We start from the raw sequence: 27,144 nt of genomic DNA, 5'->3' as shown, positions 1-27,144 counted from the left end.
CGGTTCATTGACAACCACCACAGACAGGTGTTTACAAAGGCTCCGTTGTTGTTTCAAAGATATACATTTCTTGGGGTTTGAAAAATGCCTCATCTTTTGGAACTTATTTGCTTCAGATCACCATTGATGTATCTCAACCATTGCCAAGCAATGACTTGGGAAACTCTTTTTGGTCGGTAAATACCAGCAACATATGTTTGACTCCTTTCAGCTGGCAGCTTAAAGGGCAAGTTCAGAATTGTGAAAAACACAAAGTGTTTAAAAATATTGGCCCCATTAACTTAACATTTGTTTTGTGGCTAACTACAGTAGGGAGAAGCTGGGTGTCCAGTCCAGTGCAGAGAAAGGACTCTACCCTTCAACAACATCATTGAAGAGTCGAAAATAGGGCTAGGGGTATAACAGTCTGAACTTAAATGACAGGACCACAAGTTTCTGGGTTCCAGAACATTTGATCTTACAGTATATTTGGTTAGGTGCCCTATTCCTATATATTTAAAAGTAAGCTTAAAAAAGAACTACAGATCCTGTAGTCTATAGTATCCATGTGTATTTGTGTAAAGTCTTTAAAAAAAAATGCCCAACATTATAATAGTTGTATAATGCTGTATTGTATGTATGTGTGTATGAGAGAGGGATATGAGCATGTGTTTGTGCATAATGAGGGGGGGAGGGGATTTTTTTTGTGTAGTTATCCTATATAGGTTTAAGAGGGGAGGTCGCTTATAAGCCCTTGGTTTTTTTTTTAATCTTTCCTGCACATTTGAACTGGTCTTCTTTTTACTTATTTTATTCCAGAATGTATGTTTGTAAGTGCGAATAACAATAAAATAAATATTCTGCAACAATACAGTATGTATCCCTGCTGGACTGGGATTAAATCCTGATGGACAAAGACAGGCTGCTGCACACTAGCTTGCAAAATTGTTTTATTAGGAGACAATTTATCCCATAAAAATTGTATCACAATATAAATAAGACAAACACATGCTGTGGATAATCTTTTGTTATATTTATTGAATTGTTTAACTTAATACCCTGTTTTGTCTCTGTGCTCTCCCACACTCCCAACCAGACGAGGGAGAGTCCAAAACCTTTTCTAGAGGGGAGATCCGGAATGTACTAAGTGTGGTAGAATACAGAGGGGGGGGGGGGGGTTATATTAAGAAGGGAATAGACTTTTAAAGTGTGTTTGTAATTATAGGTCAGTATGGATGGATACTATGGAATAATATTGTATCTATTGTGTACAGAATTATTTAAGTCAAGAAAATAATGTCTGTATTTCTTTATTGCTTGTGTGTTGGTTTGTCTGTGTAGGAGGAGCTTCCAGGATAAAGCCTGTAACAGAAGCTCCTCTCAGGGGGAGAGAGACGCAGCCGTGCTTGAGATAGCAGAGCTAGTACCCATAGCAGAGGGCCTCGTTTTGTGTGTGCTATTTTGTTTGTTTGTAAAGTTGAGTAGTCTTGTATTTTTTTCTCTTATTCTCAAATTACATTTCTTTTCATGGAGATGTTATTGTACATTACTGGTGAACAGAAAAAGAAAAGAAAAACAAAACACTGGGCGATGACAACCTGCCTCAGACTCCTAACAAGCAGCAGCTTACCCAGAACTATGAGGCTAATGGTGCTCCAGTGGTATTTGAAGCCGTTCTTGACCTTGCAGATGTAGTCTCCGGAGTCTCCCAGGGACAGGTCACTGATCATCAGGGAGGCGTCCCCCTTCAGGTACTCCCCCGCGAAGGCCAGGCGGCCACGCTGTGCTTCGTTGGGGTCATAAACTCGCCCGGCAAAATAGGTGATTAACTGGTAGGGGGTGGGATGGAGGGTTAAACCAAATACATCAAAATTAATTCTGTAAGGTTAGTGCTCATAGTGCAACAGTGGCAGTGAGTGGGGGAATAAATAGCATTGACCAAAACACACACGGAGGCCAACCTTGGTCCGTGTGATTTAGTATACATTCCAGGGTGCTGGGAGGTTTTCTCTAAATGTTATGCCTGTGTCGGACAACATGCAAACATAAGCACTATTTTACTATCCTCAAAATACATAGTTAACTAGAAGAATGCATTTAGTAGAGTTTAGTAGAGAGATTTAGTAGAGCCAAGGCTTAACAATCTCCCTACTTTACTATCACACTTGTTTTACGTGGGTAGATGACCGAAACCAGAATTGCCTATTGCCATGACTTAACTATCCATTTATTATCTAAATAATACATATTTATCAGTAGCATTTCACAAAGGGACAACATGTTTCAAGTGTCATTATTGGTGCATTCCTTTTCATTCTGAACTAAGAAAACGAACGAAGTTACGACAAAAAATTTCGTCTTAGCCAGATTTCGGCCCATTTAAGACATAATAGGGCTGGGAGTGGGAGTCCCCAAATTTTCTTGAGATCAGATTTGATCGTGGCTGTGCTGGCGAGCACTCTTAAATCTGCTCTCAGCCACGATCAAATCTCATGATTGATTGACTAATTTAAAATGTCATTATAACTTGACAGACTGTGTTCTCATAGTGATTCCTTCACGTCAACGCTACAGGCCTCCTTGGAATTAATTACTTAATCATAATTAAAATAAATATGACAATATTTGTACGATAAGAAATTACGCATTTGATGTCGGAAAAATAAATAATATGGATTCATCTGATCACAGGGCAGCTGCTTAACCATATCTGAACCATCTATTTTAGACAAATGTATAATTACTTTAATTACTCAGATATTCAAACACAATTATGCAATTATTGTGAAATGATTGAAAATAATAATTATTGAATGCCTTCTGTGGAATTTGTATTTCTTATTTGTTACACATCTGTTTTAATGATTAATTATATACATTTGAAAGAATGCAGGTCAACATGCAATGTATCCCATTGATTGGTATACAATGGGACATACCTTTGTTATTGATTGATTGAAAACTTTATTAACAGATTGCAGAATGGGTACAGTACAGTACAGCTCAATTACATAAGGGGATGCAGACCAGAGAAATAATTTCGTCTTGTTTACATCAGGGTCCCCCATTTTCAATTCATCATAACATGACACACATGACACAGATAGATAGTACTGCTACATCTATACATTTATGACATACCAGATTTGCAAATACAGTACTGTTTGTGATACAAAAAGAGTCCAGAAAAGAGAGTACATTTGACGTAGAAACTGTTGGAGGAGGTTGGGTAGGAGGGGTGGTAGACCTACACTGTACAAGCAAAACTGTACATTGGAATTGTGAGGATTCGCCTGTTCCCTGGACCTTTTTTCCCTGTCTCCTCACCTCACCAGCCCCCACCCTTGTGAGAACTTTTCCCTGCCTCCTACTCTTCACCATAATAATAATAATAATACTTCGTTTTATATAGCGCCTTTCAAAGGACCCAAGGTCGCTTTACATAAGGGGGGGGGGGGGGGGGAGATAACAAGTCAACAAACATAGTGGACAGACACAACACATACATATAAAGTGAGAAAGTTAGGGGTTGAAGGCCAGGTTGAAGAGGTGGGTTTTGAGCAGTTTTTTAAATGAGTCCAGAGTTGGGGTGGTGCGGAGTTCTGCGGGGAGTTCACCAGCCCCCACCCTTGTGAGAACTTTTCCCTGCCTTCTACTCTCCTTCACCAGCCCCCACCCTTGGACTTTCTTGTTCAATTACCATCACGCAGCTGTCATAGTTTATGATTAGCGCCCCAGAGGGCTTTATATACCTGGACCTCCCTTCCAGTCCTGGTCGGGTCGTTCTGTATCTATGTTCACTCTGTGTTCATGGAGTTCTGTACGGTTACCATCCTGTACGTTACCATCTCCTGCCGCGTCTCCGGCGTGAGACGACGTGCCAGCCATCACCACCTGTCGCCGTTTGCCTGGAGTGGGACACCGTCTTCGCTCTCTAATTCTCTACGGGAGGTTTTCCAGTGTTCCCATTCCAGACGTCAAGCCGGCGCGCATCGCTCCCTATTTCCACGGGAGGATGCGTCTCTTCGCCCCGGTCCCCTGGGACCCCTGTGTTCTGCGCTGCCCGTCTGCAGCATCCGAGGAGGATCTCCGTGCCAGGCCTGGAGTGGTGTTCCCACTCCAGACGTCAAGCCGGCGCGTCATCGCTCCCTAATTCTCTACGGGAGGATGGCGCCTCTTCCCCCCGGCCTCCGCTGTCGGGCCCCTGTCTCAAGTCAAGTCAAGTCTCCGTGCCCGGCCCCCCCCGAGGAGGAGGAAGAGGATCTCCGTGCCTGGAGTGGGACACCGCCTGCGCTCTCTAATTCTCTACGGGAGGTTGCCAGTGTTCCCACTCCAGACGTCAAGCCGGCGCGTCATCGCTCCCTAATTCTCTACGGGAGGATGGCACTTCTTCCCCCCGGCCTCCGCTGTCGGGCCCCTGTCCCCGTGCCAGGCCTCCGCCGTCGGGCCCCTGTCCCCGTGCCACCAGGCCCCCGCTGTCGGGCCCCTGTCCCCGTGCCAGGCCTCCGCCGTCGGGCCCCTGTCCCCGTGCCAGGCCTCCGCCGTCGGGCCCCTGTTCCCGTGCCAGGCCTCCGCCGTCGGAACCCTGTCCTCATCCCTGTAAGCAGCTCTGGCCCTCGCCCTGTCCAAGGCCTTAACCCTGTTCTCTGTCCCTGTCTCCAGCCCGCCTCTCCGGGCCTCTGTCCCTGTCCCCCTCTCCAGTGCCCCTGGTCCTGGCCCTGACACTTAGCCCTGGTCCTTAGCCCTGGCCCTTAGCCTTAGTCCCTTAGCCTGTTCGCCTCTTAAAGGCACAGTGCCGCATTTTCCAGATTTCCTTGTCTCTAGTGTTTTTGTGTTCTCCCTTAAAGGGACTGTGCCGCTTTTTGTTATGTAAGAAATAAATGCCCTGTTTTGGCTTACTCTCATACCTGTCTTGTGTTGTGCGATTGGGGTCGGTTACAAACCATAACAGTACGACCCGACCAATCGACGACCCCAGCCAGCACAGACAGTGTATGTGAGTTAGCCCCTGTTCTAGTTCCCTCTAACCAACTCTAGCTCCCTCTTGTTCCCCTGTTAGTTCCCCTGTTAGTTCCCCTGTTAGTTCCCCTGTTAGTTCCCCTGTTGACTCCCCTGTTAGCTCCCCTGGTAGCCTCGTTAGCTTCCCTGTTAGCTCCCCTGTTAGCCTCGTTAGCTCCCCTGTTAGCTACCCTGTTCCCCACTGCTAGGACTGCCCCTTCAGCTAGCAAGGTCAGTCTCCCCACTGCTAGGACTGCCCCTTCAGCTAGCAAGGTCAGTCTCCCCACTGCTAGGACTGCCCCTTCAGCTAGCAAGGTCAGTTTCCCCACTGCTAGGACTGCCCCTTCAGCTAGCAAGGTCAGTTTCCCCACTGCTAGGACTGCCCCTTCAGCTAGCAAGGTCAGTCTCCCCACTGCTAGGACTGCCCCTTCAGCTAGCAAGGTCAGGTTCCCCACAGCTAGGACTGTCCTTCCAGCTAGCTTGTTCTCCTTTGCTAGTCCAGCCCTGTCTGCTAGCCTAGCTCCGGCAGCTAGCGCAGCCTCTATGCTAATGTAGCAGTACAGCTAGCATAGGCCCTGTAGCTAGCAATGCTCTGGCAGCTACCCAGTCCCTCTGCTAGCCCCGCTTTAGGTGTAGCTTCCCCTGCTAGCATGGCCCAGTTTTTTTTTGTTTGTTGCCTTGTCTTGTCCCCTGCCCCGCTGTCTCGTTCCGTGGTGTTCTGACCGTCATGTTAGTGTTCTGCCCCGTCATGTTAGTGTTCTGCCCCGTCATGTTAGTGTTCTGACCGTCATGTTAGTGTTCTGCCCCGTCATGTTAGTGTTCTGCCCCGTCATGTTAGTGTTCTGTCCGTCATGTTAGTGTTCTGCCCCGTCATGGTAGTTTTTCGGTCGCCCGGTGGCTCCCGTGGAGGGGGAGGTACTGTGAGGATTCGCCTGTTCCCTGGACCTTTTTTCCCTGTCTCCTCACCTCACCAGCCCCCACCCTTGTGAGAACTTTTCCCTGCCTCCTACTCTTCACCAGCCCCCACCCTTGTGAGAACTTTTCCCTGCCTTCTACTCTCCTTCACCAGCCCCCACCCTTGGACTTTCTTGTTCAATTACCATCACGCAGCTGTCATAGTTTATGATTAGCGCCCCAGAGGGCTTTATATACCTGGACCTCCCTTCCAGTCCTGGTCGGGTCGTTCTGTATCTATGTTCACTCTGTGTTCATGGAGTTCTGTACGGTTACCATCCTGTACGTTACCATCTCCTGCCGCGTCTCCGGCGTGAGACGACGTGCCAGCCATCACCACCTGTCGCCGTTTGCCTGGAGTGGGACACCGTCTTCGCTCTCTAATTCTCTACGGGAGGTTTTCCAGTGTTCCCACTCCAGACGTCAAGCCGGCGCGCATCGCTCCCTATTTCCACGGGAGGATGCGTCTCTTCGCCCCGGTCCCCTGGGACCCCTGTGTTCTGCGCTGCCCGTCTGCAGCATCCGAGGAGGATCTCCGTGCCAGGCCTGGAGTGGTGTTCCCACTCCAGACGTCAAGCCGGCGCGTCATCGCTCCCTAATTCTCTACGGGAGGATGGCGCCTCTTCCCCCCGGCCTCCGCTGTCGGGCCCCTGTCTCAAGTCAAGTCTCCGTGCCCGGCCCCCCCCTAGGAGGAGGAAGAGGATCTCCGTGCCTGGAGTGGGACACCGCCTGCGCTCTCTAATTCTCTACGGGAGGTTGCCAGTGTTCCCACTCCAGACGTCAAGCCGGCGCGTCATCGCTCCCTAATTCTCTACGGGAGGATGGCGCCTCTTCCCCCCGGCCTCCGCTGTCGGGCCCCTGTCCCCGTGCCAGGCCTCCGCCGTCGGGCCCCTGTCCCCGTGCCAGGCCCCTGCTGTCGGGCCCCTGTCTCCGTGCCAGGCCTCCGCCGTCGGGCCCCTGTCCCCGTGCCAGGCCTCCGCCGTCGGGCCCCTGTTCCCGTGCCAGGCCTCCGCCGTCGGAACCCTGTCCTCATCCCTGTAAGCAGCTCTGGCCCTCGCCCTGTCCAAGGCCTTAACCCTGTTCTCTGTCCCTGTCTCCAGCCCGCCTCTCCGGGCCTCTGTCCCTGTCCCCCTCTCCAGTGCCCCTGGTCCTGGCCCTGACACTTAGCCCTGGTCCTTAGCCCTGGCCCTTAGCCTTAGTCCCTTAGCCTGTTCGCCTCTTAAAGGCACAGTGCCGCATTTTCCAGATTTCCTTGTCTCTAGTGTTTTTGTGTTCTCCCTTAAAGGGACTGTGCCGCTTTTTGTTCTATAATAAATGTTTGCCCTGTTTTGGCTTACTCTCATACCTGTCTTGTGTTGTGCGATTGGGGTCGGTTACAAACCATAACAGGAATATTGACAAAACCATACTTGGTCATTTACTGTACATTGGAGGGGGTTGATATAGCTATAAACCTGCATTCCTTCGAATATATCATTAATCAATTACACTTATATTGGAATACACTATATAGCCTATACACCAACACTGAAATGACAGTGGATAAATAAATAAGAACCAAAGCTAATCGGTGGAAATAGACTGCATTAATATTCCATAACAAGTCTTAACAAGGCTAAACTGGCATATTTACAGTCAAATGTTCCTTAATATGCACTGTCTCTGGATTTTAAACCAATAAATACAAATACAAAATTTCAGAGCTGGACATTGGAATACAAATACTGGGAGTTTCTGGCATATGATTAGACAAGCTGTTGAGCTCATGTTTGTAGTTATTTTCACTTGCTTCCTCGCTAAAGTAGGACAAACTTATTTGTGCAAAACAGACAAAATGTTCACAAGGAACACATTACTTCCTGTTTACCATGTGTTTATCTGAAATTCGACTGGATCTGGTGGAGATTATGTGCAAAATAAATCAGTATTGTTTTTTTTTGTGAAGTTCCAAGGCCAGATGTTAATCTCCCATAGCAACCGATCACACTGGTCCCATTCATTTTATTTTTACATTGAAAGCTTCATGTATTATGAAATAACTGGACATCTCCTTTCAATAAACAAAGGGGCCATGCCCCCCTCAACAAAGTGAGAGTTGGCTGTGCTCAGATAAGGTGCACTAAACAGTTATACCAAATCAAATGATACATCTGAATTGGAAGAATTACAAGCTGTTCTAAACACCAGGAGGAACTCACCACACTTTGCCTTTTGGTCTTGAGGAACAACCACTCGATGTCCAGCGTGGGGGTGTCACCCGCCAAAAACATGTGGTGACAGGGCAAGGTGGCGTTGTCCCCGACAACCCTCTTCATCTCTGTCTGGGCACGCGCTGTCAGCACTCCCAGCAGGACTGTGGGTGAGAAGGGAGACAGGTCAGGTCAGTTCAGGAGGAGGTCAGAGAAAGAATCGATTAAATTCAAAAAGAGGTCAGACTTGATTCAATTGATTGTTGAATACAATGTATGGTATGCTCTTATGTCAATGTGCAATTTGGCGTAACCCAGCAGCACAATGCACAGAAATAGCATTATCACTTTGTCACAGTACACAGCAACAGTTTAGAAAGCATGGAGATGGGATGGGATTTTGATGCTTCTATATATATCGCAAAGCCAGGTAGCAGACATAGACACGATGGCATCAGAAAACACTGAGAAGGGATTTAGAGCGAAAAGGTTCCATCCAATAACATATAATAACAATAATAACTTTATTTGTATAGCACTTTTCATACAGAAGTTGCAGTTCAAAGTGCTTCACAACAGTAAAAAATACAGGCATAAGCGAGCATAAAAAAGACAAGAGAGGTAGCAAGTAGTGATGCACGATATATCAGCCGCCGATATAATATCGGCCAATATGGCCGTTTTTTTACACATCGGTATTGGTCCGATATCAAGATAGAACCAATATAAAAAATATTTTTTTCCTTTATTTTATTTTATATTTTTTTTATAAACTTGTTTTGGCCTTAAATAGTTTCAAAATATCAGTCATTTCTGAAAATAAGTTACAAAAGTAAAAAAAAAAAAAAAAAAAGCGTTTTGGAAAATAGCTCTTTATTTGATTATCATAAAAAAGTGTTTTCTATACAGAGATATCGACATCGGTAAATATCGTCATCGGCCAGAACAGCAATATTAATATCGGTTATCGGTATCGGCCACAATGTTCACATCGGTGCATCACTAGTAGCAAGGTAAGGTAAATCACAGTGTTTCACATTAGGATCTAGCATCCCAAACGGTTTACAGTTTCATTCAGTAATACAAATTAGAATAGACAGAGTAAAAAAAGTGCGGTTTGATTCACTAAAAGAATTGGCTAAAAATAATAAAATAGAACGGACATAAAATAGTTCATACAACAGGGTATTTAACAGAGCAGTGCATAAAAAGTGTGATAAAATAGTTCAATACAAATACAACAGAGCAGTGCATCGCTCTTAACACTTTGAGTTTCTTTACAAAGTACAGTTCTAAATGACCTTATAGAACAACAGAGCAGTGCGTCGCTCACAACTTAACAACAGAGCAGTGCATCGCTCTTAACTTTGAGTTTCTTTACAAGTGTATACAAGTAGGCAGGGTAAGACAAGTGCAGGTAAAGTACAATTTGTGTCAGGATGTCCCTGATGTTTAATTTAAATGCCTGAGCAAAGAAATAGGTTTTAAGCTGTCTTTATGATGATTCGATTTGAAAATAATCCCACTCCATCCTCCGATCAGAAAGTGGTTATACTCTGTAATCTGACGTGGTTGAGACCACACATTCACATTGTACTGAATAGGTGGTGGCAATTCCACATTGTTACTTGATTTCAGTGTGGATCTGAGGCCCCCAGGCTCTACCAAGAGAGGTCTGTAGAAATTCACGGTGTAATAAATTACTAAACTCCAACCCAAACATCAGACCAAAACAATAAAAAGTAAACAAAGCACAATACCAAGCAGGGCTCTTTTTCCTAGAGGCCGCTGTTTGACGGCATTACAAATTCTACCTTTAACGTCTTAGTTAGTTACTTCATTTATTGAATTCAATTCAATTCAAAACACTTTATTGGTGTTACGTACAGCTAGATCATCAATACGGCATAGCAATAGTCTAAATCGGCATCCAGCAAACCAGCAAAACCACCCCAGGACACTCTTCTCCACCATCAACCGGCTACTCCGCCCCCTTGACCCCCCCCCGCCCATCTGGTGCCCACGACCTCTGCTCCAGGTTCCATGTCTTTTTCCAGGACAAGGTCAATACCATCTACCAGCAGCTAGTAGTGCCCCCCTCCTCCCCCTCACCTGCTCCTCCCCCTGAGTGTCCCCCCCCCCAATGCAGCGTCTCCTCCTTCTCCCCGGTAAATGGTCCCCAAGTTGTCAAGCTCATAGCCTCAGCCAAAGCCTCCACCTGCTCACTTGACCCCATGCCTACTACCCTGGTCAAGATCTGACTCCCTGCTCTTTGCCCCACCATGGTCAACATCATCAACTCCTCACTAAAATCTGGTCTCGTCCCCCCCTGCTTCAAAACAGCCTCCGTCACCCCCATCATCAAGAAATCCGGCCTCGACCCAGACGAGCTAAACAACTACCGTCCGATCTCCAACCTTCCTTTCCTTAGTAAAATCTTGGAAAGAGCAGTGGCCGCCCAACTCCAACAATACATGTCCAACCATGAGCTCTATGAGCCTTTTCAATCCGGCTTCAGAACTCAACACAGCACAGAGACCACCCTCATCAAAATCACCAACGACCTCCTCCTTGCAGCTGACTCTGGCCACATTAGCATTCTCATCCTCCTGGACCTTTCTGCAGCATTCGACACAGTCTCCCACTCCATCATCCTCAACCGCCTATCCAACAACCTCGGCATCACTGGCTCAGCACTCTCCTGGTTTCAATCCTACCTCACCACCCGGACACAGTTTATCACCATCGGCGACTCCAGTTCCACCCCGGCCCCAGTCAACCAAGGCGTCCCCCAAGGCTCCGTACTTGGCCCAATCCTATTCACCAATTACATGCTCCCCCTCGGTCAGATCATCCGCCGCCATGGCCTCAGCTTCCACTCCTATGCCGACGACACTCAACTCTACCTCTCCACCAAACCATCCACCCATCTCCCCCACACTCCCTTATCAACTGCCTTCACGAAATAAAAACCTGGATGTCATCTAATCTCCTCAAACTCAACAACAATAAAACCAAGCTCATGATAGGCGGTTAGGTGGCCGAGCGGAGATTGCGTTCGTCACCAGCCCCGGAGCTGTGAGCTCGATTCGCCTGTTCGAATCCAGCTCACAGCTCCGGGGTTGTCACCAGCTTGGCTGGCCGTCTGCACTGATACAATTGGCTGTATCAGAGGGTGGGAGAAGCTGGCGGGGTGGGTCCGGGTCGTTGTAAACAGCGACTCCTACAGTTCGGTCGGGGCGCCTGCTAAGCGCGGATTGGACGTGAGGGGGATAGTGTGGTCCTCCCACACGCTACGCCCTCTCAATGAGAATCCGCGCTGCCAGGTGAAAAGAAGCGGTGATTGGCTGGACGTGTGTCGGAGGAAGCACGTGGTAGCCTCCACTCTCCCAGATGATCTGACTGTGGGGGGTAAGTGCGCAGCGATCAGGAAGCGACTGGGAATTGGCATACGACTAACATTGGGATGGGAGAAAATCGGAGGAAAATGGAGGGGGAAAAAGACCAAAAAAAGAAAAGAAAAAAAACCAAGCTCATGGTTGTGGCACCCAAGGCTCTGCTCCGGAAGGTTGGGGATCTCACCCTCAACATTGACGGCTGCTCCATCTCCCCATCCCCTAAGGTCCGCAACCTGGGAGTTATCCTGGACTCCACCCTTTCCTATCAATCCCATGTCAATTCCCTCACCAAATCCGCCTTCTTTCACCTCAGAAACATTTCCAGACTCCGACCATCACTTTCCGACACCACAGCTGAGACCCTCATCCACGCCTTCGTCACCTCCCGCCTGGACTACTGCAACGGGGTCCTGTCCGGGGTCCCAAGCAAAACCCTGGACAGGCTCCAGTATGTTCAAAATTCAGCTGCCAGGGTTCTAACCCGCACCAAACCCTGGCAGCACATCACCCCCATCCTCATCCACCTCCACTGGCTCCCCATCAAATCCCGCATCACCTACAAAACCCTCCTGCTCACCTACAAATCCCTTCACGCCCTGGCACCTCAGTACCTCACTGACCTCCTCCACCCCTACACTCAGTCACGGTCCCTGCGATCCACGGACACTGGTCAACTCTCCATCCCCCGAACCAGACTACGGACGTTCGGGGACAGAGCTTTCAGTGTGGCAGCTCCCACCCTCTGGAACTCCCTCCCCGCAGAACTCCGCACCGCCCCAACTCTGGACTCATTTAAAAAACTGCTCAAAACCCACCTCTTCAACTTGGCCTTCAACCCCTAACTTTCTCACTCTATATGTATATGTTGTGTCTGTCCACTATGTTGTTAATCTTTCATCTCCCCCCCCCCCCCTATGTAAAGCGACCTTGGGTCCTCTGAAAGGCGCTATATAAAACAAAGTTATTATTATTATTATTATTATTATTATTAAATGTAAGAGTTTCCATGTGTCACTTGGTACTAGCAAGCACCTCATGCTCGGCACCCGTCCTCCAACAGCCTGGAACAGTGGACCCTCCCGCTCACCAGCACCATGTGACCACATAAACACCACAGTCTTATCCATTTCGCCACCTGAAAAGGATCCAATTTGCGTGGCGAAGTGGTGGGTATTTATGGAGTGAGATTACACAAAGGGGCTATACCATTGTACGGTTTCAACCTCGTTACACACAAGTGCCTCATAAGTGCCTCATCAGAGACTGAGAAACTGCTGATCCCCTACTCCCAATCCTCTCCCAAAGGCTACACACAGGAGCAACTGAAGTGTGGGAAGATCCAAAGGGGATATTAGCTTAGGGGTGTCTTACCAGTCCCAGCAGGACAGATAGTGGGACTGGCAGAGTGTGAACTAGAGGCTAGAATGAGGAGGCATGGGATGAAAGCCTGAGCATCCGATTGTTTCCCCGCTTTATTTATTCAGCCTTCTCTGGACAGCGATCAAACCGTATGAACTGTGATGTTCTGGCCTGTGCTGGATACATCGGTGCCCAGTCTGAAGAGCAGAGGGAATATAGGACAAAGTGTGTGTGTGTACGCGCAGTACTCCCATGTCCATGTGTGATTATCAACACAAAAAGCGCCCAAGCCACTTGGCTGGGAGGAGAGTTGAGCGAGAGCTCAAAGAGGTGCATGGGAGCTTTGTTCCTCAGAAGAGGCCCTAGGGGGAGTGGTGCTCCAGTAAATTCCATCCTCCCTATGGACTTTCCAGCTGGACTTTTTATAGTAGCACAGGGAGCCAGTGGGACAATTGCACGGGCCTCGGCTCTACCCTTCAAAATGCTGAAAGTCACACTGCCTGCCTGGCTGCCCACACGGCCGAGTCAGCAGATCACCGAGCTCCGAGGCTCCTACACCGAGGAAGCTTTGATCTAAGGGAAAATAATAAAGTAACCTCTGTCTGTAAGCTCAGTTCCTCTAATTATTTCTGTCCTAATCTTCTTGTTGGTGGTGCATGAACCAAATGACTCCTCGTTCATTGAGCTGCATTGCACGTAGTTGTAATGTCTGCTCTTAAATTAACTGTGGTCAATGTTCTCTCGCTCTCACCGAATGGTGACAAGTAATCGAGGCAGCTGAGGTGTGATCGTATACTGTATTTGCAACCAAAAGTACTATGGAATGTCTTCACAAGAGTAACAAAGAGGAAACTATTTAGTTGGTCCTAACTTTGAATATGACCCATTAGAGTTAGAATTAGTGTTGAGGTCAGGGTATTTATGACATAGAAGTGACATGGTACAGTAACTTGCCATCGTTAGATAATAATGTTTAATTTACGTCTGATAAAAATGAATAATTTGTGACCTTCAGCTGTTTTAATGTGCTGTGGGCACAAGGGAGACACCAAACTGCCCCAATTGTGATTGTATATGAGCTGAGTGTTTGAACTGCTTATTGCAGGTTTCTTATCACTTATCACAGCCGAAACTACATAACAAAACACATACATGATTGTGTATCATTGGTATCTCTATATTTATAAATCCATATTCAATAAATGATCTGGACTGTATCAAGGGGCTGTGAATAGAGGGGGACTTTCATACCTTGTGTAATAATTCTGCTTAATTTGCACAACTGCATTGCTATATTTTCACAGAGAAGGCCTATAGGCCACACTATTATATGCAATATTGTTGCCTTATTGTTGTGTTATTGATACACCTAATAGGATAGATGTTGTGTTGTTTTTATCAAGCCTCTTCGGAGGTGAAGAGGACATTATCCCAAATTCCTTTGCTGCAATCTTCTATGCATCAAATATACAATCGGCCAATACAAATTATTAAAATAGAGTGTGTGATACTGTAGGTTCAGTAATGTTAATCTATATTGAAATGGTGCCACCATGAATCTATCTTATCCGAGGCATATTCAAATCAGACAAACTGACATTGACACTTTCTGGTGTTAAAACAGACCTGGGCATTGTACGGCCCGCGGGATTCTGACCGGCCCGCGAAAGATGACATGATAATATTTTTTTTTTTTTTTTTTTTTTATATATATCTTTTTTTTTAACTTTTTTCTTTTCATGTCAACGTTCACACGCACAATATACGCTTAGGAGACATGCTCAGAAGATGTTGGTTCTCTTTGGATCCACCTATATATGTGAACAGACATTCTCAGTCATGATGTTTACCAAGTCCAGGTACAGATCCTCTCTCACTGATGAACATCTGGCAGCTGTGCTTCGCATCTCCACCTCAGACATGCAACCTGACTTTGATGGACTTGTTAAAGCACAACAGAGACTGGATTTCTCACACTGAATGAAAAAAAAAAGAACTGAAGAACACTAAAATGTGGAAATATAACAAGTGAAATGGCCACACTTGATGGGACACTTTTTGCACAGTTCTGAAAACATTAAATGTTTAATATAGGCATGTAAAGTAAAAAAGGCTACAAAACTGGGACACTTTTCTTTACACAGTTCAGTGACATGTCTTGTTTATTTTTGCTATAAGATGATGTGATGTCTTTAGAAAGCTAAGAAAATCCTTGTTTCAATAGTATATGAAACTCAAAATGCCCTTTGTTATTATTAATGTTTCACATTTTGTTTATCATTTTGGAAATAAATTCTATTTGAATAAATGATATTTTTGAAAGCTAACCTCACCTTTTAATTGCCAAATAATAACATACACTCTTACCAGGGGTCAATGTCATTTACTGCTTTTTATATAGAAATAAAATGTATTAGTTGAGTTTGGAATTTTGGCCCGGCCCCCCAACATATTTTCAGTTGCTCATTCGGCCCCCTGGAGAAAATAATTGCCCACCCCTGTGTTAAAACAAATAAATAAAAAGGAAATGAATAGCAAAAAAATAAACATTTCATGTGTGTAATCAATGGTGTAATAAATCACCATTAATGCTAATTGAATCTGGTTCTCTATTAATATGTTCCAACACAAAACACAGAACTCCTACAGTCCTGTGGCTATATCTGCTATACTTCAAACAGCACATCCTCACAGCCATCTAGATGGCTTTACAGTAGATTTGAAGCCATCTCTGTGGTGTGAGAGGAGCGAGGGGGAGTTTGGAAAACATCCCAAACAGCACTCTGCACCGTGCAGCTGTGTGTGCAGTAGGATAACCAGTGCTTCAACCAAGACAATTATTTACATTTCATATATTTATGTTAATAAATGACATCAAAAGGCTTGGGGCGTTTTTCATCTCTTTTATTCTGTTTGGAGGCTTCGCCAGTGGGATGAAATCACATTCGCGAGGCCTCTGGTATTTATGGAGAGCCTTGTCTTAAAGCAACAATGTGTCTTTTTTATTCATTTATTTTCTTCCTATTGATTAATCAAGTTCTAGTTTAGAACTTGTCTCACCAGACCGTTTGAGGCTAGAGCAGCGAAGGCGAGTGCCATGTTGAAGTGCTGGTGGTCTGAGTTTGCTCTGTACACACTGCAGAACTTGATGAATAAAAAGAAAAAAAAGAAGACACATTGTTGCTTTAACAGTCATAACTCAACGCCAGGCGACCTGCTTGGCTGTAGACTGACCTCTGCTGCAGCTGTGCAGGGCCATTTATAAAGACACCACTATACAATAATTCACTGCTGGTTATGACTGTTCGTGGACGACTCAGCCCTGCTGGTTTCTGACAGGGACAAGTTACAGGTTGAAAAATCCCTCAGCTCTGAACTCGGCAGAATCTGCACCTGGCTCGCTGATAACAAACTATCATTACACCTGGGTAAAACAGTCCATTTTCTTTGGATCAAATAAAAAACTCAGCAAGGCCAACGGCTTCTCTGTTACAGTGGGTGACAATATTGTCACAAGGAAAGATGAAATTACCTACCTGGGTTCCATCCTAGAGGCAAATCTTTCCTGTGACAAAATGGCAACCAATGTAATAAAAAAGGTCAACCAACGAACAAGATTCTTGTATCGGATCTCCTCTCTGGTAAAGAAGAATACCTTGAAGAACAGGAGCATTCATTCAAGGGTACTACGACTATGCTTGTACCTCATGGTACCAAAGCACCGCAAAGGCCCTAAAAACATCACAAAACAAACTGGTCAGACTACTGCTTGACCTTACTCTTAGAACCCACCTCACCCCTGCCCATTTTGACAACCTAGGATGGCTTAGAGTAGACGACAGAGTACATCAACTTGCAATGGGCCTGGTCTACAAGATACACTACACCACTAAGATACCCATGTACATGTCAAAATACTTCACAAAGGTCAGTGAATTCCACGACCACAACACCAGAGGGAGTTCCACAAATCATGTTCAACCCAGATTAGACTCAAACAAGGGACTAAACACGTTTCGCAATTATGCCACAATAATGTGGAATGTCCTACCCACAGCCGTAAAATAATGTGAATCCCTACCATCCTTCAAAGAGCACCTACGGGTGGCTGCAATTCGAAACTGGCCCCGGTAAATGTCCACCCAACCCCCTCCAATGTACAGTTTATTCCCCCTCGAATGTATATATTTTTTATGATCTCTTTCTCTTAAACAGTACTGTATATTTGTATATCTTGTATGTCATAAATGTCTGGATGAAACGGTACTGTATATATGTATGTCATGTATGTCATAAATGTCATGATGAATTGAAAATGGGGGACCCTGATGTAAACAAGACGAAAGTTTCTGGTCTGCATCCCCTTAACAATTGTTTGTATTGAGCCGTACTGTATTGTACCCATTCTGCAATCTGTTAATAAAGTTTTCAATCAATTAAATCAATCAAACTGTATAGGACCATTCAGTCAAGGAACAGAACAGGACCGTTTTTTTTCACTTAATTTAAAAAAGACAAAAACATGAAATTAAAAACAAAACAACACAAAGACAGTGAAAATAATGTAGATGTTTAGTTTACGAATCGAAGAGGGGGAAGGATAGGGATAATCTGACCCGCCACAGAACCATCTGGGATGTTGTCCTTTGAAACGGTTTGGAATTCAGAACCACTTGAAGCCTGACAAAATGGATTCTCGTGTGATCTCGTGAAGCCAGCTACGATGCAAGGTTAGGATAGAGAGAGAGGAGATTCAAAGGGTGGAGAGGCCAGGGGGGGAAAAACTGTGGAAAATGTTTAAATTTTTTTAAACAAACTTTTTTTCAGATAGTCTATATGTTATTGAAGTTAAAACATTTAGGCCTTCACAATGGGTTTCCGTGAACCATGAAGTCATGACACACGGTTTTGCCTGACAGCTTCTAACATCCTGCCGTTAGTTTGACGTACATTGTACTGTACAACAGTGTAGGGACTGTGTGATATGCCAAGCCTTCACTCTGCCTCTCTGCACATAAGCTGTTATCCGGCACCTGTTATGGCTAGCCTTTTTAAACTAGAGGACTAAAGGAGCTGGCGCTTAAAACCAATCCCACTATTGTTTTGCTGTACGTGCTGCCATTTAGGTATGTGAGAATGGAATGTTCCACTGACTGACGCATTACACCCATGCGATAACCGTATCATATACAGGATAATCCCCTTGAATATTGTGAATGGAACATGCCAAAATGAAAAGATAGAATGGGTCTCAAGCCCCACCCTCGTTTCTTGATCCTCCAATCACAACTGATCAAGAAGCTTGATAGGTCTTGAGATAGGTCAATCGACGCTTCACATCCATTCTATATTTTATCTTTTTGGCATGTTCCAATCGCAATTCAATTGTCATACTTTTGCCTGTGGTGAGTGCCTCGTTACAATCAGCTGTGGTGTGAAGCTGCCAGGCACCTGATTAAATCCACTATATTTGTCTTCATCAAGTCCTGCGTCTGATTTATATTTGGGTTTCTCATCACTGTTGGTCTTTAAACCTGTCACGCTTCAAGCAACATAATCCCTGGAGAGATTGTTCAGATCTGCTGTGTTTGATGTGTCACACACACACACACACACACACACACACACACACACACACACACACACACACACACACACACACACACACACACACACACGCGCTCGCACGCGCACAAACAAACAAACAGACACTTTTCAAGGCCTCTTTTTCTTCCTGAACGTCTCCCAGGAGTAGCAGCTCCAGATGATATTGTTGGTGTCATTTCAGGTGTCATCTCAGGTATTGAAAAGGAACTAGATGTACACAGACTTCAGGCTGCCATGTTCTTGGTGAAGACGTACACTACTCAATAGGTCAAGTCAAGTCAAGTCAAGTCAGTTTTATTTATATAGCACATTTACAAATGACTAACAGCCAAACCAAAGTGCTTTACAACATGATAAAAACACATACAATGCAATGCAACTTCAAATTATTTATTATCATTATTATTTATTTAGAACAATATATTATATTTATATAATATAATATATATAATATATAATATTGCAGCGAGCGTTGTTTGCATCTAGCTTTGTAAAGTGTAACCACACTTGAGTTGCGACCGTTTTCGACTTACCATTGCCCTGACTGCTTTGTTGTTGAATCAAGTCAAATCAAGTGTGTATTGTGCGTGTGAACGTGTGGCACACTTCATAGGTTTCGTTTAGCGGTAAACGAAGCCTTGACGTCATCAGACTTTAAAAGAATATATATAATAATAAATAAATAAAAAATTTACAGTACCGAAATGTGGCACCGCCGCACCGGTGGATCTCACGTGAATCGGTACTCGGTTGTACCGACGTGATTCGATCGGTACCCTTAAAAGTACCGGATGCGGTACCCATCCCTATTACTCAACTACTTCCCCACCTACTGCGCTAGTCCCTATCGGCAGAACCAAAACGACTCGAGATGCAGTCAAACAAACCACAAACCTAAAGATATCACCATACTATAGCCAGGGATGTTGCTACCATTAATAGAACAAGGGCTTTTTAGGTTCTAGTATAACATTCATTTGGTCCAGTTGCCACTTGTATGATTGCCTTACACAGCAGTGATCCGAGTCGGCACCCTTGTACACACTCACACACTGTACTGCTTTTCCATCTATTTTGCTGACTGTGCATCCTTGTCTTGCTGATAAATCATGAGGGGAACCTGCATTTCTTTTTGATCAATAAGTGCTTCTTAGGTGGAAAGTTACACCACGTGGGAGGAGCGCTCACTGTGAGTATGAGTTACAGTTACTGTAAAACCATCATGCTTTATCCTCCACTTCAGGCCCTGCCAAGGGTACCACCTAACACCCCACAGCTGACATTTTATTGTTCCTGTATATATGGGGCTTTCAGGATCACTGCACCAGGTGTCTTTAGGATGAAGTGCTGGTGCCTTCAAAAGCCTTGACGTCCTCAGATCAAGATGGAATATATATTTTGAGCTACCTATTTTTTGGGGTCCTTTTTTGCTGTAATTTGATATTTTTGTGCCCATTAGGTGAAAAATGATGCTGACAGGGGCTGTGGAGATGTGTGTGTGAGTGAGAGAGAGAGAGAGAGAGAGAGAGAGAGAGAGAGAGAGAGAGAGAGAGAGAGAGAGAGAGAGAGAGAGAGACAGACTACATTTAGCGTCAATGCGTGAAAACAGAATCTACTGTAACAGGCCATTTCAATCCTGCGCAAATGCATCCTCTTGGAGCAACTCCTCTGCCAATTATCATAACCCACAGAGTAGGTTTGGTTTTCATTAGTTCTAGTACAACAGCCCTGAGGCAGCTTGACAGAGTGCTGCAGACATTCTTTTACCACTTGCAGGGAGGCTGTAAAAACAGGCCTAAACACTGCAGACAGGGGTAGTATAAAAACAGGACTAATTGGGGAGGCGCAGTTGGAGAGAGGGCACCCTGAAACAACCATGAGCCATACATGGCTGTAAAAGCTACACTTAGGTTTGGGGCAATTAGTGCAGCATGGAATTGTAATGGAGCAGAGTTGTGCCCAAGAAAGGAAATCTATGGAAATTTGTTGTTTAGAGGTATTTTAAAGGTCCCATTTTTTTTTTTTTTCAGAATCACTTTTTCAGTGCTTGTGCACATAGATTTGGGTCTCTGATGGGCCTCCCAACACTCAAACTGAAATAAGACAACCCAGTACAGATTTTGCACACAGCCGTATTCTATTTTAACGAGCCGCTTGGACTACCGTCTTATGTGATGTCACACCAAAAAGCTCACTGCAATGCATGGTCCTCGTGTGTGCATGTATAAAATGGCGGCTTGCTCATAAACGTTCTCTTTTCTACCTAAAGTTAAACCTAAAATATGTTTCTGACAACATTTGACACTGGAAATAGGACATGAAATTGTTGGATCCGCAATGTGTAGTTTGACTATGGCTGGGCGATATGGCAAAAAATCATATCGTGATAACGATATGATAATGTTATCATATTTCTCGATATCGATAATTATCGAAATTGTTATAAGTAATATTTTTTTTTTTTTTTTTTAATGTTTATTTCGCAGCACTTCTTTGTCGTTGTCGCCATCTTTAGTGTTACATCCCCTCACACTCCAGTTCTCAGGCTGCAGCTGGTTTAAAAGCGAAAGTAAACCGGCTTCTCTGCTGGCTGTGGCTCCAGGAGAGTTGAACAGTTCTGGCTCTGCTAGTTTATTTTCGATCTTTTGGCGCTTTTTTGGTGGACAAACCACCGCACATGTGCACCGTGACTCGTGACTGGAGTCTAGCTCTGCTAGCACACATAGCCTACTGTGTACAGACGGTTTCAAACTGTATTTTAAATTAGAAAGCAAACAAAATAAATGGACAAGAGAAAAATAAATCTCAATTTGGTCAGTATTGTCATTTGGACAAGCAAAGCCATTACTTTAAGTTGCAGGCAAGAAAGACAAGTCTGTCCACTGTCTCTGGTTTTAAAATTCGATTTCGATATTATTTTTTTTCGATATTCGATATCGATTATTAAAATATATCGCGATATTTATCGTTATCGTTATATCGCCCAGCCCTAAGTTTGACAGTTTGATCTGAATTTCGTTTGATTGTTCACACAGTTCCGGTGTGTGGCGTTGGGCAGCGGGAGCAGCTCAATTGCATTTAAAGGTAGAGACACAGAAACAGCCTGTCGAGAACAGGCCTGAATAAAGGGTATAAAGGCTGCTAGAATGCATAAAGGTATTTTCAGCCAAAATAACTTCAGAGACATGTTTTGGGGACCTCAGAGACCTATATTAACTTGTTGAAAAGGAGTATAATACGGGACCTTTAAAGGAACACACCAACATTATGGGAAATGTGCTTACCGTCTTCAGCAGAGTCAGACAATTCCAATTTCCTCTGTGCGTTCAGTAGAAAGCTAACCGACTGCAAGCTAGCCTATCTTACAACTCAGAGAGAGGTGTTTTTGGCCAATAGCTAGGCTAGCTGGTCCATATCTGCTTCCATTCATTTGTGCTAAGCTAGGCTAGTTTGCAGTCGGATATCTTTCTACAGAATGCACAGAGACGAAATTGGTATCTATCTTCTTGTCTGACTCTGGAGAAGCATACTGTTTATGTGTTCCTAAAATAAAGTGATCCAGGACAGTTGAATTGGTACAGATTTTTGTCAGCCCCCTTCCAATCACCTTTTCTATGAACTGTAATCTTTGGAACATCTCGGTACGTGTTCTGCCTCACAATCTGTTTCCTACACAATTTCCTCATCTGAACTCTACAACTCAATAAAAGAACAGTCATGACACGAGGACTATATGGCTGCTTTCATTCTTTGAAATAAAATATAAAACATATGACGGACACACAGCCTATTGTCTGGTCACCTTTAGTCCAGAACTGAAACGTGACCAGTAAGGCTGAGCCCGAACGTTCGTTCGTTACACTGGCATTCGGATTTGAATGAATGGGTTCGAACGTTTGCAAAAAAAATTTAAATCCGTTTTTGGGTGGAACGTTTGGTGCACACGTGACGCGACCGGGGAGGTGGGGACAATAGAGCGGGTTACACACAACATAGCAGTGCTCAAGCATAAGCACCTTGCCCAAAAGATCCACCGTTTCCAACAACCTAACGTAATTATTTCTCAAAACTGCACTTCTTAGCCTAATTAGTTTGCTCCTCAGAAGAGCGAGCCTTGCAGTATTTACACATCAATGGGACAAACGGTGCAGAAGATAAATATTCATCGTTTGTTTACTTTGCTCCCGGTCCCTGCGAGCCGCGGCCCGAGCAGAGCTGAGCTGAGCGGAGCGAGCCGCTGTCGTCGTGACTCTGTTGGCACAGCCGCCTTCGACGCTGTGCGATTTCAAACGAGTGGGAACTACTGGGATATGTCTTGGAAACAAAAGAACTGGAGATAAAACATTGTGGAGTAAACATCGCGCAACGCCTGGGTGAAGTGGCTGGCGCGTATGGCATACCCAACTAAAAGTGAGTGCGTTATATGATATTACCGGTATGTTTGACTGCTGTCTTTTCCCTTTATTTTCTTCTGAGTGCTTTGTTTACATGTTTACATGAACAGCCACCACTGTAAACAAAACAATTTTCACCGATAGACTATGCAATGCCCCCCCCCCACGTAAAATCTATAATAATAAAATTAATTAATAAAAAAAAAATTTTCGAACATCCGTTCGAAAAACCCTGGCGAACGTTCAAACCCTAAAAACAGGGTTCGGGGACAGCCTTAGTGACCAGTCGTATCCACCAAATCAAATAAAATTTATTTGTAAGGCCCGACAACACACGTTAATGTCCCCATGGGCCGGACACTTCTTCTTTAAACAAGTCAAGAAGAAACATAACAATAAGTCAAGAACAAAACAAGAACACCATAAGGTCCAACAAATTTTAAATAAATCCAAAATAAATGAATGAATGCAAACACTCCCAGACATACCCCACGCGAAGGTAAGGAAAAACTCACTAAAACCTAACAATAGGAAAAAATGCACCACAGGCAGTGTGGAGGAGAGAAACCTTAGAAGGGCCAATTCAAGGGGGGATCTCCCTTCTTAGATGTCAGTGATAGTAGTGTTGCAGATGGACAGTTGGTAAGCATCCACCCTAGTATCCACCCTACCCCCCAATGACCAAACATAGAACAAACTGTGAACCTGGATCACATCTTATCTCTATTAAGCCTGCAGGAACAATGGTTGGACAACTGTGACAACAATCCCACACTGGTATTAGTGGTAGGACAGTGCATGGCATCAAACACATTCCTGGAGCTAAAAACAGGCAGCAAACCTTCTATCCTTCATTCGTTGCAACATTGCTTCAGAGTGAAACAATAGCACTAGGGCATGTCATGCACACATGTGTGTGACGTGCTAATTCCTTCATTATAATGGACATCTGCGTGCTGAGAACAGTGAGAGGGAACAGGGCTGATACAATGTTTGGGAAACTATTTAGTGTTGCTGTAATGTTCAAAAACCCATAGGCTAGCCAGAGATGTGCTACTGTTTCAGATCCCGATGTTTACTTGGGGCTGACACCTTGATTATAACGATTATTTTCATTCCAAGTCACATTCGATACATCCTGGCAGCGAGCAATAAATAGATTTTATGTGTAGGTAGGTAATATAAAATGCTTCTGAGTAAATAAAACTAAATTAAATTAAATTACCATCAGCCGGGAGATCTAAAGTTAAGTTAGGTCTATGTTAATTTGCCTGGCTGTGATATGAAGCGAGCAGTGTAGTGGTACATACAGCCAGGAACCAGTAAAAATATTTCTGATCTTCTCTCAGATGCTCCCATGCATCCCTTCACCCAAAACAAAGTCCCAGAAATTGGCATACGTAGAGTACTTTGCATAAGTGACCAGGTATCAGAAATGATTGATGCTGTTATTAGGGCTTATTAGCCCAGGACTAAAGGCTGTGTGATATGTTAGAAATCAAATGTGACTTAACTTTCTCAAAGCTGAAAACAATCCTGAAGGGACATTATAAGATTGAGGAGAAACTGATCACTGATCCCAAGACCAAGATAATCTGCCCTGAACTTTTTGTTCAGAGCTATTGAGCTTAAAGGGGAACACCTTTTTAAATTGGTTATATCCAAATGATCTTTATTCTATAGGAGTGGTCTCAGTTCTGAAACAGAAAATGTACAATTATTCAGAACATTTGCATGGGAGCTCTTAGTGTCATCTATACAATCTTTCTCAATGCATTGTCTATAGAGTAGCGTCAAACTTTATATTTGATAACATCACACATTTGAGTTTTAGTTTTAGGATTTGGGAGATTGGATTGGATTTGCTCATTTTCACGAATGTCTTAAACCAGAGGAATGACATGTATGAATTCTGAAATTGGGCGTAGTTCCCCTTTAAGGATAGATTTCTTTGTGCAACATGCTGGGCAGTGGGTAGCAGTATATCCCAGAGTTAATTAAACCTTACCTTTAACGCCACAGTCACTGATGAAATGCTGATTGAAGGGATTAACACAGCAGCCAGTAAGAGAGCAAGAGAGACAGCAGAAACAAAAAAACAAAAAAAAGGAACAGTAGGCAGACACACTGTAAGCAGCCACACAGTACGGCGCCCCAAGTAACCCAGGGTCAGCAAGTTACAGTACAGTGCTCCAGATGATGAGCATACCACTATAACCACAACTCTAGCAGCTTTGTCTGCTAAAAAGGCCCACACAAAACCCTCAAAGGGCACAGCCAAGTCCACACACTAGACTCTGATGTCCATGCCATGGTTGCAGAACTGAAAACATAAATGGCAAAGATGAAAAAAAGATGTTTCACGGATCTGTGGAAAAACAACAATAGACAAAGGGAGCATAGGTCTGACAGAGGAGCGACAAGGAGAAGCGGACAGAGTGACAAGGAGAAGCTGACAGAGTGACAAGGAGAAGCTGACAGAGGCAATGAGGAGAAGCTGACAGAGGCAAGGAGGAGAAGCTGACAGAGGAGGAGAAGCTGACAGAGGAGCGAGGAGGAGAAGCTGACAGAGGAGTGACAAGAAGAAGCTGACAGAGGCAAGGAGGAGAAGCTGACAGAGGAGGAGAAGCTGACAGAGGAGCGAGGAGGAGAAGCTGACAGAGGAGGAGAAGCTGACAGAGGAGGAGAAGCTGACAGAGGAAGAGAAGCTGACAGAGGAGCGAGGAGGAGAAGCTGACAGAGGAGGAGAAGCTGACAGAGGAGGAGAAGCTGACAGAGGAAGAGAAGCTGACAGAGGAAGAGAAGCTGACAGAGGAGCGAGGAGGAGAAGCTGACAGAGGAGGAGAAGCTGACAGAGGAGGAGAAGCTGACAGAAGAGGAGAAGCTGACAGAGGAGGAGAAGCTGACAGAGGAGCGAGGAGGAGAAGCTGACAGAGGAGGAGAAGCTGACAGAGGAGCGAGGAGGAGAAGCTGACAGAGGAGGAGAAGCTGACAGAGGAGGAGAAGCTGACAGAGGAGGAGAAGCTGACAGAAGAGGAGAAGCTGACAGAGGAGCGAGGAGGAGAAGCTGACAGAGGAGCGAGGAGGAGAAGCTGACAGAGGAGGAGAAGCTGACAGAAGAGCGAGGAGGAGAGGCTGACAGAGGAGCGAGGAGGAGAAGCTGACAGAGGAGGAGAAGAGGAGGAGAAGCTGACAGAAGAGGAGAAGCTGACAGAGGAGCGAGGAGGAGAAGCTGACAGAGGAGGAGAAGAGGAGGAGAAGCTGACAGAAGAGGAGAAGCTGACAGAGGAGCGAGGAGGAGAAGCTGACAGAGGAGCGAGGAGGAGAAGCTGACAGAGGAGGAGAAGCTGACAGAAGAGCGAGGAGGAGAGGCTGACAGAGGAGCGAGGAGGAGAAGCTGACAGAGGCAAGGAGGAGAAGCTGACAGAGAAGGAGAAGCTGACAGAGGAGCGAGGAGGAGAAGCCGACAGAGGAGCGAAGAGGAGAAGCTGACAGAGGAGAAGCTGACAGAGGAGCGAAGAGGAGAAGCTGACAGAGGAGGAGAAGCTGACAGAGGAGGAGAAGCTGACAGAGGACAGAGGAGGAGAAGCTGACAGAGGAGCGATGAGGAGAAGCTGACAGAGGAGCGAGGAGGAGAAGCTGACAGAGGAGGAGAAGCTGACAGAGAAGGAGAAGCTGACAGAGGAGGAGAAGCTGACAGAGGAGGAGAAGCTGACAGAGGAGGAGAGGCTGACAGAGGAGGAGAAGCTGACAGAGGAGAAGAAGCTGACAGAGGAGGAGAAGCTGACAGAGGAGGAGAAGCTGACAGAGGAGGAGAAGCTGACAGAGGAGGAGAGGCTGACAGAGGAGGAGAAGCTGACAGAGGAGCGAGGAGGAGAGGCTGCAGGCCACCTCAGGAGGAGAGAATTAGTGACAGCTGTGAGCGTTGCTTCAAGTGTGGTCAGGGTGCCTCGGGACCACCAGTGACCCCTGCCTCTGTGTCCCAGCCACCCACTCCCAAAAACTGCCAATGCTGCAGCAAAGGGGAAGGCGCAGGGCAGATAATAAAGAATTGTGAAACCTCAAAACTGTTCTAAGATCTGTCAAAAAAAGAGAACCAATGAGCATCATATGCAGACAGAGCCATTAGTCAGTTAGAGGAACATACTGTCACAGAAAGACAAAGCCAGGTTAGCCTCTTATGAAGCTAACAATATAAATGATCTCCTTCCACAAAAGCACAGAAAACTCACCAGTCTAATTGGCAAGAGGAGTATGGTGCAGTGG

General features: G+C 45.2%; 1 protein-coding gene across 1 annotated transcript in view; it reads right to left on the bottom strand.

Moving 5' to 3' along the window:
* Nucleotides 1–27,144, bottom strand: part of clmpa (CXADR like membrane protein a) — a 151,015-nt gene that overhangs the window by 10,876 nt on the left and 112,995 nt on the right. Inside the window, exons 2-3 of the mRNA XM_084319844.1 lie at nt 8,130–8,284; nt 1,610–1,808 (exon numbers count right to left, since the gene is read on the bottom strand). Coding sequence (XP_084175970.1) covers nt 1,610–1,808; nt 8,130–8,284 — 354 coding nt within the window. The remainder of the gene's footprint in view (nt 1–1,609; nt 1,809–8,129; nt 8,285–27,144) is intronic.

The sequence above is a fragment of the Notolepis coatsorum genome (assembly GCF_963971535.1).
Source record: "Notolepis coatsorum genome assembly, chromosome: 8".
Lineage (NCBI taxonomy): Eukaryota > Metazoa > Chordata > Actinopteri > Aulopiformes > Paralepididae > Notolepis > Notolepis coatsorum.
Note: the sequence above shows the minus strand (reverse complement) of the source record. Positions and strands in the feature narration are given on the sequence as shown.